Source organism: Tenrec ecaudatus, chromosome 6 (genome assembly GCF_050624435.1).
Source record: "Tenrec ecaudatus isolate mTenEca1 chromosome 6, mTenEca1.hap1, whole genome shotgun sequence".
Taxonomy (NCBI): Eukaryota; Metazoa; Chordata; class Mammalia; order Afrosoricida; family Tenrecidae; genus Tenrec; species Tenrec ecaudatus.
In genome coordinates, this window is record NC_134535.1 from 123,918,689 (window position 1) to 123,939,963 (window position 21,275).

General features: G+C 39.6%; 1 protein-coding gene across 1 annotated transcript in view; it reads left to right on the plus strand.

The window, feature by feature from the left end:
- Positions 1-531: 531 nt before the first annotated feature.
- The window catches only part of A2M (alpha-2-macroglobulin), a 64,033-nt gene continuing 43,289 nt past the window's right edge, over positions 532-21,275 (plus strand). The window contains exons 1-11 of the mRNA XM_075553359.1: positions 532-656; positions 4,308-4,491; positions 6,224-6,383; positions 6,551-6,603; positions 8,861-8,881; positions 9,705-9,873; positions 10,326-10,410; positions 13,632-13,752; positions 14,708-14,822; positions 14,972-15,081; positions 16,207-16,368. Of these exons, the coding sequence (XP_075409474.1) occupies positions 583-656; positions 4,308-4,491; positions 6,224-6,383; positions 6,551-6,603; positions 8,861-8,881; positions 9,705-9,873; positions 10,326-10,410; positions 13,632-13,752; positions 14,708-14,822; positions 14,972-15,081; positions 16,207-16,368 (1,254 nt within the window). The 5' untranslated portion in view covers positions 532-582. The remainder of the gene's footprint in view (positions 657-4,307; positions 4,492-6,223; positions 6,384-6,550; positions 6,604-8,860; positions 8,882-9,704; positions 9,874-10,325; positions 10,411-13,631; positions 13,753-14,707; positions 14,823-14,971; positions 15,082-16,206; positions 16,369-21,275) is intronic.

A 21,275-nucleotide genomic window follows, 5' to 3' on the forward strand; every position in this document is an offset into this window, starting at 1 on the left:
AAAAGTTTCGAAGACATTATCGAGGGAAACATTTTTGCCAAAACGTCCTGTTTCTCTCGCATTACACTGACAGCAGGGTCACTCTCCTGTGGACAATGCCTCGGTCCCTCACCTTAATCCATCCCCTCCCCAGGACTCCCGCTTTAGATGGTCCTTTCTCACTCCATACAGGTCAGCTTTTGCTTTCTGTCTCCCATGCAACGTTTATGGAAGCTACATTTCACTCAAAATCGTCCAAGTCTCATCGTTTGAAGAAATTTCCCCTTCTCCGAGACAACTTTGCCACGCACGCAAATCATCCACATCCTCGTCCGATAAACTGGGAAACTGATTGTCTCCCCGTTAATCGCATTTCTTAACCAGTAGCTCTACACAGCTGGGTTCTGGCGCTTGGCTGTAATTGGGCTGCCACAGAGGGCAATGACCCTTGGAGAAAATGTTTAGAGACCTTGCGTGGGTGGAACTTCCTGTTTGCCCAGAGCTTGTAGCATAAAGCCCAGTTGCTCGGACGGGCTTTGGGGACTAGTCTGAGTGCAGGAAGGAGAGGACTATCAGTCTCCCTGCGTCCAATCTCCCGGCAGCATGGAGAAGAACAAACTTCATCTGAGCCTGATTTTGCTCCTCCTGGCCCTCCTGCCCAAAGTCTCTGGAAACCCGTGAGTTCCACACCCAGCCTGAATTTTATGAATCTTTTCTTTTATTTTAGATTTCCCTTCTATATCATTTGCCTTTTCTATGACATTGCTGCCTTCTTTACACTAATGTCCCTTCCAACCAGGAGGGTCTGTAACTCTGATTTAATCTTTTTGCTCTTATCCTTAACCATTTCTCTTTGACTCTCTGGATCTCTAAATTTCTTCTAATTTCTCTTTCGCTTTATTAGAAATTGTTACTTTTAGAGAATACATTTCTAGTGCTTCATACTATACATATATGAATAGAGTTCACAGGAATATATGCACTTCTGTGTATTGTGTTGATGTGCTTCGCTTCACTTGTCTGCCTTCCCGGATAAGAGAAAGACCAGCCTCACTTTGATCAGCTTTTACTAGAGCACAGCTGAGGGCGAGGGGCGCCTCTAGTGTGGGCCATCAAGTACAATTTGAAGTACTAATGCTGATGAAGGGAAGGTGAAAGATTCTGATAATAGAAGCGAAAGCACTTTTTCAGGTCAGGTGGTGAGAGATTCTGTGTTCCAACCAAGTTAAAGACCTGAAGGATATACCACTTTATGGATTATGAAAAGTAATTCTTAAAAGTGGGTCACAGGGTGATTTTAGGCCTGCAGTGAAGAAGAAATTGTAAGGTGCTGGTGACACGCTACATCTGTTTTGCCTGTTACTTATTTACTTGGTTCTGTGAACAGTTTTCCTCAGTACTTACATCTACACAAACAAAAATTATGAACAAAAGTAATGTCAAGCCTTGTTTCATTCTTGCAATAAGAAATATTTGTTTATAAATAAATATATTGAGAGGAAAATAGATTTTTTTTCATTTAAAATGTACTTCTAAAGTGCAAGCTTCTTTTAATTGGGAAGTATAACTAAGAATACATAATATATTTATTTTGCATTCATCAGCTATACACTAGTAAGACAGAAAAGTATCTCACTTTTGAAGAAAATGTTGACATTGAAAACACTATGGCCACATTCTCTTTAAAAGAAGGCTTAACTGTTAATGTGTATGTTACATACATGTGCGTACTATGTATATGCATATAAACATATGTATAAGTATATGCAAAAGTTAATATTCATAAAATATTTGGAAGCATAAAAGCCTAAAGATAAATTTCTGTGTGGTTAGTAGCATGGAAATTCAGGTACTAGGAAGGAAAAAAGAAAAGTTGTTATAGTTCCAAGCATTAAAAAAAAACTTTTAGACATTTAAAAAATAGATTTTATCAAGCATCTTAACATTATGGTACTTAAGACTCTATGAGAATCTTTTAAAATAGTCATGGAAGTTTTCGTTTAAGCGTCATGAGAAATAATACCTTTTGCTATGTTTGAAACTTGTTACAAAATAGATGTTTACTTGAAAATTCGAAAGGAGTGTACAGTGCCAAAAAAATTATTTTAGGACATGTGAGCAAGAATGTTTTAAAACCACAGGAACGTGCTTCAGCTCTGTGTGAGGGTACTGCGAGAGCTTCTGCCGCATTCACGAGTTCCTAAGCGCCAAATCCCATTCACTAAAGGACCTTTTGGGGCTGAAGCCAGGGTCGAGCCATGAGCTAAAAGGCAAATATTTAAATGCAAACATGCATGGTTAGGTAACACTCTAAGATATGCTTAGGTCGGTGTCACAATTAGACTTTAAACTCCAAACAAATAACTCCCTCTCGTTGAGCATCAAATTCCTGAGGAAGAAAATGCTTGCCATATCATTTTCACAAGGTTGCTGGTTATATATCATGTATATATTATAGACATTTTCTAAATACAAGTGCTTCCATATACATCAAGAAACATGAGGGTACTTCAGAATGTTTGTGGGGAAAGTAAAGTAAAAGATAATGGGGATTTTCCACAAATTTTTGAATCCCCCATGAACACCATCTATCTGTCTGTCTATATATAAAAAGTCTATGAATTTATTGACTGTGTGGTTCCTGTACACCTGAGAGCTTTCATTTTGGAACAATCCTATCATGAAATCAATTTATACCCCACCATCACCACCACCCCCACCACCCACCTCCACACACACACAGCATGGAAAATCATGAAGGGAGCACAACAGAGCATCAAGGGAAGCAAAGTCATGAAGTCTCTGAGGATAAAATAAACTTCTGACTCAGGGGCAGTACTTGGCACCTCATTAGATCTGGTTGGAAGACATTCATAAAAGTCAGCAGATAGGCCTGGAAATATAAATAGGTAGGTAGATAGGCAGGTAGGTAGGTAGGTAGATAGATAGATAGATAGATAGATAGATAGATAGATAGATAGATAGATAGATAGATATCAGGATAAACAATCCTGGAGGAGAAAGCCATGGGAGTGATGGTTCCAGTGGGGTATGCGAGAGGAAGGAGGGCGGGGAGGGAGTCTGGAGCCAACAAACTCAGGGACAAGGGAACAACAAGCTGATGGTGCCCAGTTATTAGAAGATATAGCACCTGGGGTCTTAAAGACTTGAAGTTAAGTCTAGCAAGGAAGCAACAAAGCCCATATGGAAGAAGCACACCAGCCTGTGTGATCACAAGGTGTTGATAGGATCAGGTATCAGAAGATCAAAAACAAGGATATCAATGTGCGGGAGGTGGTCAGAGTGGAGCCCCAAAGCCCATCTGTAGCCAATTGACCCCTCACAGAAGGGCCACACAGAAGGGACGATTTAGCCAAGGTGCAGTTTAGCACCAACAAAACACACATCATTTCTCTGGTTCTTTAATGCTTCCTCCCCACCACTATCATGAGCCCAGTTTTACCTTAAAATTCATGCTGCTAGACCAGAATATGGCCACAGGTAATAAGAGCTTTCAACACCCAGAATCCAGGACAGCTAAACCCCTCAGAAACAGTCATGGGAATAGCGATACCATGAGGGTATGGAGAGGGGTTGGGAGGTAACCGTTAGTGATAATGTATGTATAACACACACACACACACACGCACACATACACACACTCCGAGGGGGATGTAAAAGAGAAATGTGGGTGAAGGGAGACAGTGATCGGTGTAAGATATGAAAATAATAATTTATAATTTATCAATGGATCATGAGGGTGGGGGAGGGAGGGAAAAAAGAAGAGCTGATACCAAAGATTCAAGTAGAAAGAAAATGTTTTGAAAATCATGATGGCCACATATGTACAAATATGCTTGATACAATTCATGTGTGGGTTGTTATGAGAGCTGTAAAAGCCTCCAATAAAATGATTTATTTTTTAAAAGGAAAGAAATATGATGATGGCAACATGTGTACAAATTTGCTTGATATAACTGATTTATGGATTGTTAGAATTTCTGTAAAAGCCCCCAATAAAATTATTTTTAAAATCAATTTAACACGTTATTTTAACAGAATTAACTTGTAACATTTGAGGTTAAATGCTTAAATACTGGGGTCCATGAAGTGAGGTATCAAACGCTTTTTGAGATATTTTTAAAGTTCCTATCACGGTAATGCTCATGGCATTGCACTACCGATTGAAAGGAAAAATCAATCAACAAAAGAGATTCGTTTCATATTCGCCTGGATGCCAAACTAAAGGTAGTGACAACTGTTATGGAAAGCGGTGCTGTGGATAAGAATGGCTTTCCTAACAGGACTGCCTCCCCTTGCCTTCTCAGGCAGTATATGGTGCTGGTTCCCTCCCTGCTCCACACCGGCACTCCAGAGAAGGGCTGTCTCCTTTTGAACCACCTGAATGAGACCGTGACTGTGAGTGCTTGCTTGGAGTCAGTCAGGGGAAACAGGAGCCTCTTCGCTGATCTCACGGTCGAGAAAGACCTGTTCCACTGTATCTCCTTCACTGTGAGTACCACGGTTTGACTCCATGTGCTCTGTTCTGTTGAGGATCTCGTGTTCCGTCAAGGGAAGGCTTTGAGAGACTGAGGATATCAGGAAAGACTCTCAATCTTGAAAGAAGTATAGCGATAAGGAGAAGTGCTTGGCTTTCCAACCCTGGGGAAAGAAACATTTATAGGCATCTTAAAAATAAAATGCACTCTGAGCCTGCATACAGGTAGAGAGAGTTGTGTACAATTTTACACACATGACTTAAAGCAGTCGAGATATGATGTTTTGTCAATGTGGATGCGCTAGGGAAGAAATACTTCAAAATAAAATTCTCGAGTTTTGTTCTCAACAGTTTTACAACAGTCATCATTTCATATGAAGCATTTAAAGCAACTCTCGCCTAAAAGTACATATCACAAATATTCAGCAGACAAAAATGTCCTTGATATCGCCATCATTATCTGTTCTTTACCCAATATGTTACAAAATGAAATAAAAGATTGTAACAGCTACCCAAAAAAATCAACTTAATAATCAAAGACAAAATGCTCTTCCCAAGAAAACCAACAGAAAGTATGGGCTAAGCAAGGAAAGAATGTGATTTAAAAATCAAATGAAAAGATCATGAATAAAGCAAATTCAGCCCAAGTTCAGCAGGAGCCACCAGTTCCCAAAAACGTACCTCCTCTAAGGGTAATAGAGGGGGGGTAGTCCGATGTAATCTTTCAGGGCAAATCTGATGTAACTCCGAGATTTGTGCAGGTGTTGAGATAAATTTCAGCAGGTAACAATTTCATACTGTGAATAATATCCTCTACTACAACTGGGTGCCCTCTCTCTATAGAATCTCCAGCCTGGTCCCAGAGACCAGAGTAAGCCAAAAGAGAACCCTGCCCTAAGGCAATGTGAGTTGCTATCCCATCCTGCGAGGTCACTTACTCGCAGTAGAAACCAATTATTTCCATAATGGAAACCAGGTTGAGAACTGGAGGGATCGCTTGTGGTTTATTTGCTACCCTATTTCGTAATTATGGCAACATTGAACATTGTACTCCCCTGAAAATCTACCAGCCACTACCATTGGATTTTGCTTGTACCCGTGTTCCCACCCTTTTATCTGATTGGTGATTTTTTTCCAGAGAGGTAGAGCAGACCCTTGGAGGGTCTGCAGACCCTGAAGGTGACTCTGGCCCTTGAAGTTCCCTCTTTTAATAGGAAAGCACAACAGTTTTCTTCTCCTTAGAGGTCATTTCAAAAAGAAAAAGGAAACTTACCTTACAGGGTAAGAAGTATAGCAGTTAAGGAGACATCCTCCTAGCGTTCTTTTCAGGAGTGAAAATTGTAGAAATCACCCTGAGCAAAGGTGCTTCAGCATTGCCCATGGGGTGTGCATATAGCCTACTTTCAATAAAATATTCTCATTTTCTTTCTCATAGTCTTAAGACCTATGTCTGCCTTGCCCTTTTTGGCATGTCCCATTGCCTTGGAAGGTTTCAGTGTAAAGGGGATCTCTACTGGATTGGTAGAGCTATCTGGAGATGTGAGACTCATTGATGCCTTTTCTTCCTGATGCATTTTCCTCCGTCTTGTGTTGTAAAATGACAGAATTCATTCATATCCCCGCTGGCTTTCCCTGGTAGGAAGAAGGAGAGAAGTTCAATGAAAAGGGTAGGATCTGCAGAGAGAAGTGGAACAGGAATTGGGAGAGAAGACTGAATGCTTTCTCAGGCTGTTTCTCACATTTCAGATCCCCAAATCTACAGCCAGTGAAGAGATCATGTTCCTCTCTGTCCAAATAAAAGGACCAACCCATGAGTTCAAAAAGAGGACCAGGGTGGCTGTTAAAAATGAAGACAGTTTGGTGTTTATGCAGACAGACAAACCCATCTACAAACCAGCACAGACAGGTAGGAAGGGGCCTACAATTGGGACAATTTCAAAAAGAGAAACTCTTCCTTCCCTGCCTACTCCCCAGACAAAGTTCCTACAATTCCAGTGTCTTAATAATCTTGTCTCACTGGGCCATAGACCTGGTGTAGGTTTCTGGTGCTCATGGGAAATATTTCTGTTTTAGTGAATTTTCGTGTGGTCTCATTGGATGAAAGTTTCCACCCCCTGGATGAGTTGGTGAGTCTCCTATTATCTACCAAAAAATTCATTATTATCTGTATACACATACTGGGAGCCTATTATTGGTTTTCTTATTCTATAGAACAGGGCCAGGAAGAATCTGACATCACCAACGGTCATTTCTGGAATTACGAGTGGATGAGGTTCTCATGTAAAAGGTTATCCAGGATCAGCAAAGGAATTACTTTCCTGTCTTTTCTACCTTAATGCTGTCAGTCAGTTGTCACACATTTAAGCCACTTCAGGTAGTTTTCGAAGAGGCAAATTAGAAGTCCATATCTCTGGAGTCCTGGTGACACAAGGCTTAAACCAGTGGTTCTCAGCCTGTGGGTCGCGACCCCTTTGGGGGGCGAACGACCCTTTCACAGGGGTTGCCTGATTCATAACAGTAGCAAAATTACAGTTATGAAGTAGCAATGAAAATAATTTTATGGTTGGGTGGTCACCACAACAAGAGGAACTGTATGAAAGGGGTGCGGTATTGGGCAGGTTGAGAACCACTGACTTAAACTTGACTGCTAACCAAGAGGAAAGAAATTCAACCCGAGCTAGTGGATTCATGGAGAAATCCCCACATTCTGCTTCTGTAGAAAAGTACAGCTGTGAAAACCCTGTGGAGTCAGTTCTACTCTGTCACCTGGGGTCACAAAGAGTCAAAATCATCTTGAAGGCAATTAACAATCGATTCAATAACAAACCAGCTAAAGCACTTTTGTTTGAATAACTTCTCAAAGATTTAGACATTTTCTAAGCACAACAATCAAAACTCTATTATGAAGTGAGATGAGGATAATCAGTGTTTGATCCTCATGTCTCACGCTTCATATTTATGATAATAAATGACTCTATGTAGACGTTCAATATACATCTTATTTTTCCCTCCCAAAGCTGCTTTATCCCCATGTTTTCTTAGCCCAACAAGAGGAAATTCTTTGCTTGTAGCTCCTGAGGTAAAGTATCATGGAGTAATTCTTGCTTCGTCACAGCCACATCCATTTCATCAGGACAAAAAATGTTCTGGCTAGAAATCTATATGCAGACTAACACCTGATCCTAGTCAACATCATGTCTAAACAAGGCTGCTGCAATAACCTTGAAACTGTTCCCCCAGCTTATAGTTTCATTTCTCTATCTAAAATCAAATACCTCATCTAACACTCTACTAACTCACCTGGCTTTACTTTTCTTCATAATCTTTAACACCACCTGATATAGAGATGGTGAAGATAAAGGTAGAGATAGATAATTAATTGCCATAGAGTCTATTCCAACTCATAATGACCCGTGTATGTCCCAATAGAATTATACCCCATGGGGTTTTCCCTAGTTGATTGGGAGGAAGTAGCTCACCATGTCTTTTTTCTGAGATGCCTCTGGGTGGACTTGAATTGCCACCTTTGGGTTCGCAAACAAGCGTTTAGCTATTTGCACCACTCAGGGACTCCAACTATTAAAACATGGACATAGATATGGTTTTTTTTTCTCTTCTTCTTCTCTGGCTTACTACCACTGCCGTCCAGTTGATTGCAACTAATAGTGACTCTATAGACTCTATATGTAAAGGCAGACCTGCCCTTGTGAGTTTCCCAGATTGCAACTTTTTATAGGAGTAGAAAGCCTTCTTCCTCTCTCACAGAGCCGATGATGGTTTTAAACTGCAGACCTTGCAGTGAGTAGCCCACTGGGTAACCACTACGCCACTAGGGTTCCTCTAAAATATAAGCTCCAAGAGAGCATATATGTTTTTCTTTTGGGTATGACTATATTTCCAGTGTCCCCAATATATAACCAGGCATGTTCAACACCTAATAAATATTTGTTTTTCAAAGTGAATAAATATTGACAGAAGAGCTATTCCCATCACTCCTTGTTCATAGAATGACTGAAGATTTCTGTTATCCATATTAATAATTAGATCTGACCTTGTCATGGATAGTTCAGTTAATGTTTATCTCTTAATCTGTAAAAGTGCATAAGGAGGAATGCTCTTAGGGGAATGCTGTCAGTACTTATATAATGTTAGTAAACTTCATTCCTAAGGAGTGGCAGTACACATATGTATCTGTTGCAGATGGTCTACTAAGTTCTTAACATTACTTATTAATTGTTCAATATGAACTAATTAAAAATTCTGCGAAATTTAGCCTTATAGTCTTTCTGCATTTTACTACAAATAGATTTAGTCTACATGGAAGCTGATTTGCTTATAAGTTAGAACAATTCTAAATTCTTTTATTTCTCCTTTGTCTTTCAGATTCCACTAGTATACCTTCAGGTAAGCAACATGAAGTATTCCATAGTTAAAGAGAAAGCAATACATTTAAGACAAGGCTTTTCTATTCCCTCTATCCATAATTGAGAGATAGAAGGAAGAGGTTACTATGGAGCGCATTTGATGAGTTGAGAGTGGAAGGTCAAAGGCAGAAGCCTGACTTGAAGAGTTAAAACTTGTCAACAGATAACCCCTAGCAGGCATTTTTGGGCCTGATTTGGTATCAGAAATCTTTTGGGGGTCATATTGTTCTGTTTGGTTTTGGATTTTACATATTATGGGGTATCTCGAGAGTGTTATGTCATCAGGGTCACCCTCTTGATATTGAAGTAATTGTTTTTCATTTTTTGGTGTATGAAAACCCAGACTGATGAACCCATAGAGTCAGCAAGTAGAATCGCGGTTTTGGTGGGGAGAGGTAGAGGTAGTGGAGGGGTGAAGGGGGTCCATAAAGAGAAAGAATGTTTGGAAACTGATTGTGGTAGTTGATGCACAATTCTGCGTGGTTAAATGTGGTTGAACTCTGGAATTATTTGACATATGTATCAATCCCAATTAGTATAAATAAATTAATGAGGACATAATTTTTAAAATGAAAACTTTTTTTAAATGCTGTTGTTGAGAAGTTCCTTTCATATCCAGAAATGTCATTAAGGAGAACTCTTCAAAGTCTCACCACAAGGCTGAGTGATTCTAATTCATTTCCTTTTCCCAGTACCCACATTGCCCATCTGTTCTCTGTCTGAAGACCAAGAGTTGCATTAATTCTTTTCATCATCGCAAATGCTTACAAGCCATTTCTAAATTGCAATTCATTTATCTATAGGATCCTAAAGAAAATCGCATCACCCAGTGGCAGAATGTCAAGTTAGAGACTGGCCTCAAGCAGTTGTCCTACTCCCTCTCCTCAGAGCCCTTCCACGGCTCCTACAAACTGGTGGCACAGAAGGAATCGGGCAAGAGGGTAGAGCACCACTTCACCGTGGAGGAATTTGGTATGGATTATGGCCATTTGGGCAGAATGTTTCCTTTGTATTTCAACTTGTTGGCTCTAGAACTTGAGCGCAATTCGAAGACATCCCCCCCTTTCCCGTGGGAAAGAATGGGTTTGGAACTTACTCAGTTATATATAACCCCAACAAGGGTCATTGATGTATTGTGAAATATCCAGCCTCATATAGGTTTGTTAATGTTCATAACAATAATATTTCATCTCAAAAAATGTAAACATCCTTGTTTTAAGGTGCCTTCCATAATTCTTCAGGTTACTGTGACCATTCACAGCCCTTCAACCAGGATCTCCATAAAGTAAAGATTGATACATTGAGAAGCAGAGCTGCATTTTCAGAGCCCTAAAATATCATTGGGGAATTGTTACAGACAGCCTGAAAATATTAACTTCCCCAAAGTTAAAAACCAATCACAAAACCCTCTCTCTCATCTACAGTCCTTCCCAAGTTTGAAGTACAAGTAAAAATGCCAAAGATAATCACTATCTTGGAAGAAGAGCTGGATGTGTCAGTATGTGGCCTGTAAGTTGATTGTGTTTCTTGTTGTGTTGTTGTTGTTTTATTTAAATCTTTGGGGGGGGGGATTAGATAAAGACATTCACCAGTTGGGATATTTTGGCTAGTTCCGCTGGGACTCATGAGGGTGTCAATATCTTAGGCACTTGGGAGCACTCCGCCTCCAAAGTCTCCTGCTGTTGTTGCTTTTCTATTCTCCCTTCGTATTTTCTTTTATGCTCTTGCTACCGTTTCTGTCATGGGTTGGGCAACTGTTCCTGGAAAAGATCTGTTGGTAGGATTCCTCCTGAAAGTGACAAAATTAGCTGCGCACAGAACAAAGGCTCGTATTGTAGGATAGTGACTCCCTTCACCAAAATAATAGTCAAATGTTAAGGAGATCATGAACACAGGGTTGTATAGGAAATTCAATTCAAATCAATCAGATATATATTAGTATATAAGCCAAGTTTTTCAGCAAATTTTTATGCAGTTTTTGTGGTAAAATTAGGTGCCTTGGCTGATAGTTGGGTCAGCTTATACTCGATACTTGGTCTATCATGTATAATGGAAACATAACTTGCATTCTGAATTTGTAGAAATTAACGTATAACCCAAATCTCATCTACTCAAATATCTGTCTCAGGCATGTCACATCCCTCTCTGCTCTGCCATTTTTACTGGGGAGACTGAACATTCTCTCTCAATATGGGCACTTCCAACCTTGAAAATCCATATTTCCAAGATCTTATTCTCTCATCACCCACACAGCCCAGCAGTATCACTAATAGGTAGAGTTGAGAAATCTATACTACTTAAGGGCCAAATATGTAGGACACTTGTCTATTTACTTGGGCCCCTGCTCTAGTGCTGTCTCGGAATAATGGCCACCAGGTTGTAACTCGTGAGTCAACGCTATTGCAAATAGAGACATAAGGGAAAAAATTCAACCCACTGCTCTCAAATTCCAACTCTTTGCAACCCTGTAGGATAGAGTAGACTTGTCCTGTAAGAATTCTAAGGTTTTGAATCTTTGCAGAAGAAGGCTCACAGATTTTTCTCCTAAGGAGCAGCTGGTGAGTTCACATCCCCAAACCTCTGGTTAGCAGCTGAGTACTTTAACCAGTGTGCCACCATGGCCCTAAACAGTGATTTATAAAAACAAGCAAACCAAACCCTTGAGCTGATTCCAACTGACAGCAGGCCTATATAGGGGGTTTGAGACTCATCTTTTTTCCCATGGTGTGAGCCCTTGGTGCTGAGGTTAATAGCCCAACACCAATTTATTGCACTACTAGTGATCATTTAAATAGAGATGTAGAGGGCCTTTTAAAAGCGATGGAAACAAAAACTCTTGAAAATGGACCAATCATCAACATATTTCCGACACAAAGGAAATGGTGTGGGTGCCAAGTCTGACCTCCTGCAGCTTGAGTGGGAAGGAAGACAATCCAGCTCCACACCAGCCGAGGGCTGATTGACACACACAGAGGTTGACATGATTCCAGCCTCCGTTTTTCTTCTACCCTAGTCTGACATCAAGCATCCCTCCCATGACACCTTACTTCTCTACTGGCTTTGACCATCAATTGAAGTGTTCACACAGAACTCGCAGACAATACTCATGATTACGGGGGTTCCTTAGGGAAGCTAACAGGTTACAAAATGGTAAGGATACAGATCTTTTGTCCAAAGTATCTCTTCTAAACCATGTTGACAGGCTTATCTCTCTCTCGTCGTTGGTCTCTCAGCTACATGGTCCCATGGTCTCTGCCTGGTTCATTGGGCCAGGAAGCCCACCCCCATCCCCCATTATGCCTCAAGGTCCCTAGACTGCTACTCTACTCTGTCTCATGATCTTGGAGCTGCAAGGTATCTGGGCCATTTCACAAGTGAGCTCTACACTAGTGACTCTTCTTTCTTGACGGTCGTGAGATTGTCTCTGTTTCTGCTTCTGAATAGCTCACTCTTATACCCAGAGAATGAAAAAACTGGCCAATCCCTAAGTTAGAGTCTTCTGTACCTGTCCTGGAGGAGTCTGGCTAGAATGCGACATAGAATTGAAGATAGAGAGACTTCTTCTCCTGTACTTTGTTATTAGGGGTCCCTAGAAAAGGACATCACGCTTGGTATTGTCAAAGGTCAGCAGAATGAAGAAGACCATCAAGGAGATGGGTAGACACAGGCGGTATCAATGGGCTCGGGCATGAGAACAATTGTGGGAATGGCTCCAGAGCAGGAAGTGTTTCATTCGGTTGTATAGAGGGTCGCTCGGAGTAGGAGTCAACTCGACAGCACTAACAACAGCAGCAGCAGCAGCAACCACAGCACAATCCTCTCATTGTGGTCCCTTTATATTCAATCCATTAAAACCAAACTAACCATATCACAATTGCCTGAATATCTCAATCAGCATTGTGGATGTATCATAATTAGTTTAGTCTCGCTTTATTGTTGCCATTAATTGTTTCTATTTCTCACTTTAAAATAGTTTGACTGGAAGGTAACACCTTGCCATTAGGTCTCCCTTTGGATCCACTTTCAATTTATCATAATTTTTAATGTCATTTGCTTCTCCTTAGATTGAGGCCTTTCACTGTTTTATATGATCATCGTTGCTGGATCTTTCTCTTTTTTTCTTTTCCTTTTTCTTCCTGTGTTTTTGTCCTTATTTCATATGGTTTTCTTTATCAGGAAGCCAAGATTGATGAAGATAGTAACTGAAGTAGCAGTTACCTGGGGACATAAAAAGGGAGGGTGGGGAAAGGAGATGTCAGCACCACTGGGTCTGAGAAGGGAAAATACTCCAAAATTGATTGTGGCGATGATTGCACAACCTTTCATAATATGATAGAACTATCGAATTGTGTTAATTATAGCTCAATAAAGCTAAATTTAAAAATAAAATAAAAGCAAATGCAATTTTACTTAGTACCCTAAAATCAAGAACTTTAAAGTGATCCATTTTAACTCAGCACATGATTTTCTAGAGATATAATTTTTACAAAAACAAGCAAAAGTATAAACACTAAAAAAAAAGGATAATACAGTATCTTCCAGCACAGTACACTAGAGAGTTCTGTAAGGAGGAGATATTCACTCATTTCACTATGACCTCAAACAGGGAGCCCTCAACAGTGCAGAAATGAGAGCGTGAATATAGTTTCGGTAAAGAGAAAATATAAATAAGTAGAAAATGGGGATGTTCAATATTTGCTTTGGTTCATTTGGCAACGCTTTCATGACAGATATACCTATGGAAAGCCCGTCCCTGGATATGTCACTGTGAGCATGTGCAGATCATATGGGAACCCCTCTCACTGCTACGGGGAAGAGTCGCAGGCACTCTGTGAGAAGTTCAGTGGGCAGGTAAGTGAAGCATAGGAGGCTTAGTTTTAGGGTTCCCAGTAGAAGAATTGTTGATAAGCAGTGAGTTGCAAAATGGAACTTAGAGAATAAACTGAAAGAAAATTCTGTGCTACCTATTATGATTTTTATTTTTTAATCAATGACTCAGAACAATCATAATTCCTTATTACTTATCATTGTCCAATGTGGTTGTTCTTGGTCAGCCAAGCACCCAAAATGGTGAAAATTCAGCTATTTCCAATACTTACACTCAAAGACTCCTTGGGTGTCCACTCCTATGAAGGAAGGAGAAGAAACATACAACTCTCAACCACCTTGCCTGGGGAGTCTCAGTGCTGCTCTCCCTCTATGACAAGAACACATCACTTGGCCCCACCTAGATGTCAAAGAATTAGAAAGCAGTTTGGGGATGTGCAGCCACTTCACAGGCATAGGTGTATAGTGTGGGAAGGGGGCCCAGGTCGTGGTGAAGAGTTAGCTGCCTGCTACAGTACACTTATCCAAATATTTTAATGGACTTTTTATCTCATTCATTTTAGGAAACTTCAGATATTAAATGATATAGTTATAAGCCAGATATTGTTCTGAAATGAGATAATAATTAGTCCCTAGTGACTATTATGTTCTCATCACAGAAAATCCCTATGTAATGTTCTCTGGAAGTTCCTAAATGGTACAAAGTATTAACCAGCTTGACTACTTACCAGAAGTTTGAATGTTCAAGTCCACCCAGAGGTGTCTTGAAAGAAAGGCCTGACTTCTTAAAGTAGATGCTTCTTTAAAATCAGGCACTGAAAAGCTTTTGAACTTCAGCTCTGCTGATACTCAGGGGTCACTAGGAGTTGGAGTTGACACCGTGATAACTGACATTTTTAAATGTTGTTAAATATGTATATACCAGTATTATATGTTCATTGTCATAAGTATGATTTATTAAAAATATTTTCCTTTCCAGCTAAACAGCCATGGCTGCTTTTCTAGACAAGTAAAAGCGAAAATCTTCCAATTGAAGAGGCAAGGGTATGAAATGAAACTTCAAGTAGAGGCCAAGATCAAAGAAGAAGGAACAGGTTTGTATAGCACATCAGTATAGGAGAACTATAGCCACTGGATTTTTTTTCTTTGCCCAAGTAGGAATTGAAAGAGAGGAGGTTATATAGGAAGACCATTTTGCCCTTAAAGGGGTTTTTTTTCACCTTTTTCTCTCTTTCTTTGTTAGAGGTGGAATTAACTGGGACTGGTTCCAGTGAAATTACAAGAACCATAACCAAACTCTCATTTGTGAAAGTGGATCCGAACTTTAGGCAAGGCATCCCCTTTTTTGGACAGGTAAAGTATTTTGCAGTTCGCCTATCCAACTGTGTTCTAGGACCTCATCTGTTCAATGTGTTCTGCTGAAAACATACCTGATTAATGCTATTGATTAATATAACCAAAGTTTTCAAACCACACAAAAAATAGGTCCGTACCTCTGTAAATTTGTCATGAAATCTAGAAAACAATTCTAAGTTTCGATCAAAATTGGAAGACTTTGTCTTGTTTTTATTTTTGAAACAGGGTTCTGTGATGTCACTCAATCTCCTTTTCATAGAAAATATGATGAACACCAGGCAGTCTCGGTGTTTATCATATTTTCTTGTGAAAAAATAAAAAGTCATGGTGGTCATCTACATTAAGTTTCCAACACAAACTATCTAGTCCTAATAACCTAGAGCTTCTATAACAGGAACCACAAGTGGGTAACATTAGCAAATAAAAATATTTTCTCACAGTCAAGGTGCCAGCTCTTATGGGAAGACTCTTTGTCTCTGCCACTCTTGTGGAAGGTCCTGTGTCTTTTCGGTTCCACTGTGTTGTTCCTTCCTTAGCTGTTTTCATATATGAAGTGGCCAGAGACTCTCACAGAAGAAAGTATTGGCTATTGTTCACTTGTGCATTTTTTAAATAATTCAGAACACTAACCCATAAGAAGTTAATGGTGTCTCACAAAACAATTATGCTTGTGGATCACATAAATTAACGTCTTAAAAAGTTTTCATTCCTAATATGACCCTCGTGCTCCGTGGCTATACAAGAGTTATATGTGACACAACATTTTCAGAATATCCAGAGAAGACCTTGTCAGGTAACCCTTATTATCATCCTCATCACTCTCTACCCCTTTTTGTTGTTTCATTTTTCTTCGTAGGGTTCATTACTAGTAAATAGATATATCTAGAGAGATAGATATCTGTTACAATTACTGTATTGGTGTATATCTATGTGCATTATATATTTACTGTTTACCATCTGTGTCTTTCACTAGTCTATAATGTATGATAATAGAGATTTTGTTTTTCACCCTGCTATAACCCCAGTGCCTGAAATGGTGCCAGATCCATAGAAAGTACTCGACAACATTTGTGATAAAATGATTATTATCCATATAACTAATCCACTGCTTTTCATCTTCAGGTACGCCTAGTAGATGGGAAAGGTGTCCCCATGGCCAATAAACTAATCTTCATACATGCAAATGAAGCTAACTATCACTCCAACGCTACCACTGATGAGCATGGTTTGGCACTGTTCTCCATCAACACCACCAGCATCAAGGGTACCACTCTCAGTGTCCAAGTAAGTTTGAAAGAAAGTCATCAATGACATGAAGTAACTTTGGCAACAAGGTGGCAGCAGAAAAGTGATTAAATTTCGAAGTTGTGTTTAATCCTAAAGAAGGGGCAAGAAAGAACACCTAGAAATTGAAAACCAATTTTAAGATCAACGTTGACAAAAGTTAAAAGGGGAATGGCTAAAAGTACAAGTTCAATAATCAAATAAACAAATAAAAATCCTGGCTCGAAACTCTAGGTGAAGGGAAAATAACTAAATCTCTTCATTTCCTTATCTGCAATGTCAGTACACACCTCATGGGCTGCATGAGTTTGTTATAGGACTTCAATGATATAATACATACTAACGTGCTTAGTAAGCCCCTTTTAACTGTGACATAATATTATAGAAGCTCATTTTCGCATAATCAAAAATGTGTGTTCTATGAATTAATATTCTTCCTCTGTGTTTCTCTTGATGACTGCCTTATCTTCAGAATACTATTAGCCATACACTGACATGGAGCCTGTGAGGTCTCTATGAATCTGCATCACCTCGATGACAGTGGGGTTTGTACGTTGGCCATGTCGATTCTGGCTCTTATAGACCCTATATGGTAGAGTAGAACCACTCCTTAGGGTTCCTGAGACCGTAAATCTTTATAGAGGGAGACAGCCTCTTCTTTCTCCCGAAGAGCAGCTGATGGGTTTGAACTGCTGACTCAGCAGATGGAATCCCAATTCTTAACTAGGACTCCTTGAGGGCTGCTTATCCTCACATAAATTGGGCATAAAAAAATCCCCTCTTTGGGGTATAAAGAAGAGATATTAGATATATTTTATTTATTCTTCTCGAAATAGGTGGCACGAAAGTTCATACTTCTAATAACTCAAAATTCAATTTTCACTTTTATATACATATTATTTTATTGGGGACTCTTACACCTCTTATAACAATGCATGCATTCGCTGTATCGAGCACATTTGCACATACTGTATGTTGCCATAATTATTTTCTAAACATTTTCTCTCTGCTTGAGCCCTTGGTATCAGCTCCTCTTTTTTCATTCCCTCTCCCACCCTCGTGAACCCTTGATAAATTATAAATCATTATTATTTTCATATCTTACACCATCTGCTGTCTCCCTTCATCCACATTTCTGTTGTTAGTGCCCCTAGGGGTGGGGGGAGAAGTTATACAGCAAGCATTGTGATCAGTTCACCCTTTCTCCCCACACCTTCCCATGACCCTCAGGGAATCACTACTCACATTATTGTTCCTGAGGAGGTTATCTGTCCTGGATTCTGTGTGTCAAGAGCTCTTATCTGCACCAGTGCACCTGTTCCGGGCTACCCAGATTTGTAAAGTGGAATGGGGATCAAGATAGTGGAGAGAAGGAAGCATTAAAGAACTAGAAGAAGGTTGTGTGTTTCATTGGTGCTATACTACACCCTGGCTGGCTCATCCCTTCCTTGTGACTCTTCTGTGAAGGGATGTCCAATTGTCTACACATGGGCTTTGGGTCTCCACTCCAACCCACCTCACCCATGGACATGATTGTTTGTTTGGGGTCTTCTGATGCCTGATACCGGATTCTGTCAACATCTTGTGAGCACACAGGCTGGTGTGCTTCTTCCATGTGGGCTTTGTTGCTTCCCTGCTAGATGGCCACTTGTTTAATTTCAAGCCTTTGAGACCCCAGGTGCTATATATTTTAATAGCTGGGTACCATCAGCTTTCTTTACTACATTTGCTTATGCACCCATTTTGACTTCAGCAATCATGTCTGGAAGGTGAGCATCACAGAATGCCCAGAATGCCAGGTTATTAAAACAAAGTGTTCTTGCACTAAGGAAGGACTTGATTAGAGGCCCAATGTCCTTCTGCTCCCTTGATACTTAGCATATAAATATATGTAGATAGACCTATATCCCTATTGCTATATATTAATATATTTATATCTATGCATTCCTATACTTAGACTTCTATAAATGTCTTTTGCCTCCTAGTTCTTTCCTCTATTTCCTTTCCCTTTCCTCCTATCCCACTATCATGATTGACCTTCATTTGACTCTCAGTAATTCCTCTCGGCTACATTGCACATGATCAAACCCCACCAGGCATTTTGCACACTCCTTGCCATTGACTAGATCTCTTGTTGCTCCCTTGTCTCTGGGTTTGTTAGTTACCCCTCCATTTACCCCACCTCCCCTTTCTCCCCTGGCCCCCCAGAACTGTGTGTCCCGTTGTTTTCACCTCGGGATTGTTTATCTTGCTTATGTTATATAGATAGACATTTTTTAAAAAAAGAAGGAAGGGGGGGCAGTTTTAAAAATACTTCCAGGTCTGTCTGCTCAACCTTATGTATGTTTTGTGATCTAGTCTGATATGTTGCCAAGCCAAGCCCTCCAAATCTGAAGTCTATTTTCGGGATTACTTGGGGACTTCATTGCACACATGAAAAGGGAAGAGAGACTTAATGATTGATATACTGGAGGGAAACCTCCAGCAATTAGAGCAGAGTCAACAGGTCAATCCTATTAATAGCAAAAGAAATGAAATAATATAAATCAGGGCTAAAATACAGGAGAGGAAAAATATGAAAACAAATAAATTTGCATGTCCCATATGTTTGTTTGCCATTTGGATTTCTACCATTGTGGAATGTGTGTTCAGGCCCTTTGCCTACCTCCTCAATGGGATATTTGTTTGTTTGTTTTTTTCTTATTGTAGGCTAGCAGAGTATTGTAGATTTTATTAATAAAGCCTTTGTCTAACGTGCCTTTGCTAAAGATGTTTTCCCAATTTGTGAGTTCTTGGCAAATTCTTTCAATGTGCACAGTGTTTTATCTTTATTATATCCTACTTGTCAATTTGTACTTTCTTTGGTTTGTGTCCTTCCCTATATCTGATATCCTATGTATTCCCTATACCAAAGTTCCTAGGTTTGTCCCAATTCCTTCATTGGTAGCCCTAATAGTTTTAGGTTTAAGCTTGAAGTCTGTGATCCACCATGAATTTATTCTTGTGCATGGAGTGAAGTAAGGATCTTGCTTCATTTTTCTGCAGGTAGGTACTTTTTTTTCCAGCACCACTTGTTGAAGAGGGCATCTGCTTCTCAACTGATATTTTGGGGGCCCTTGTCAAAAATCAGTTGTCTATATGCTGATGATTTCATTTCTGGGTTTTCAGTTCTTTTCCATTTGTCTGAATATCCGTCATTATACAAGTTCCACACTATTTTGACCACTGTGGCTGTATAACAGGTGCTAAAGACAGGTAAAGAAAGCTCTCCAAATTTGTCCTCCTTCTTGAGGAGTTCTCTGCTAATTCTTGCTTTTTCCCTCTCCATATGAGGTTGGTAGTTAGTTTTTCCAATTCTTTGAAGAAAGATGTTGGTTTTTATATTGGATAGCATTAAACTTATATAGTACTTGTACAGCACTGACTTCTTTACTATATTGAGTCTTTTGATCCATGAGCACTGGATATTCTTCCATTTTTGGAGGTCACTCTTGTAATAGTTTCTTGTAATGATGTTCTGGAGTTCTCCTCATACAAATCTTTTGTTTTTTTTTGGTTAGGTATATCCTTAGATATTTTAATATGTGCTTGGCTATTGCTACCTTTTGGTCTCCTCTTCCAGTGTCTCATCTGATATATATAGCAGTCTGATAGACTTCTGTTTGTTGATCTTTTATTCTGCCAATCTGCCATATTCCTCTAACACTGCCAGCACTCCTCTTGTGGAGATTTTGGGATTTTTCATATATAAAATCATAACATCTAAAATAATGATAGTTTCACCTCTTCTTTCCCCAGACAAATATCATTGATGTCTTTCCTTTGCCTTATGTCATTAGCTAGCGCCTGCAGTACGATGTCATATACAAGGCCACTTTGTGTGGTCCCCTTTTTCACTGGGATTCATCTTTTCTCCATTGACTAACACATTTGGCTGTTGGCTTTTCATATATAGCTTGAATTATATTAAGGAATTTTCCTAAAATTCCAATCTTTTTAACTGTCTTAAAAAGGAATGGGTGTTGAATGTTGTCTAATGTTTTTTCTACATACTTCAAGTGGTTCTTATCCTTTTTCATGTCAATGTGGCAAACAATGCCGATGGACTTTCAGATGTTGAACCACCCCTGCACCCCTGGAATGAATCCCACTTGGTCATGTTGAATCATTCATTTTATATATGTTTGTATTCTATTGGCCAGTATTTTGTTAAGGATTTTTGCATCAATGTTCATTAGAGATATTGGTCTGTAGTTTCAATTCTTGTGGTATCCTTGCCCACTTTAAGTATCAGTGTCATACTAGCTTCATATTAAGAGTGCTGGAGTTTGCCATCTTTCTATGTTCTGGAAGAGTTCGTGTAGGACTGGTGTCAGTTCTTCCCTGACTGTGTGGTAGAATTGTTCTGTGCAGCCAGCTGGCTTGGGGAATTTTTTGGTTGTTAATCCCTTGATAGCCTTGTCTATTTCTTCTTCTATTGCTATGGGTCAGTTGAGGTTCTTGAGGGCCATCTGAGCTAATCTATTTGGAGGGATTGTTTTTCCAAATATTGGTCCATGTCTTCCAAGTTGTTGAATTCACTGGAGTACAAGCCTTCATAGTACTGTGTAATTGGCCTTTTAATTTCATTAGGATCTGTTGTAATGTCCCCTGTTTTATCCCTCAACCTGGCTATTGATATTTGTTCCTCTCTTTGTTTGGGTTTGCCAGTGGTCTATCAATGCTGTTAATCTTTTCAAAGAACCAATTTTTAGATGCATTGAGTTTTTAAATTGTTTTCATGTTTTCCTTCACCTATTTCTCATCCCTGATTTTATTATTTCTTTTCTTTTGCTATTAGTAGGATTGTCCTGTTGACTCTGCTCTAACTGCTGGAGGTTTTGTTCTAGCATATCAATCATAAGTCT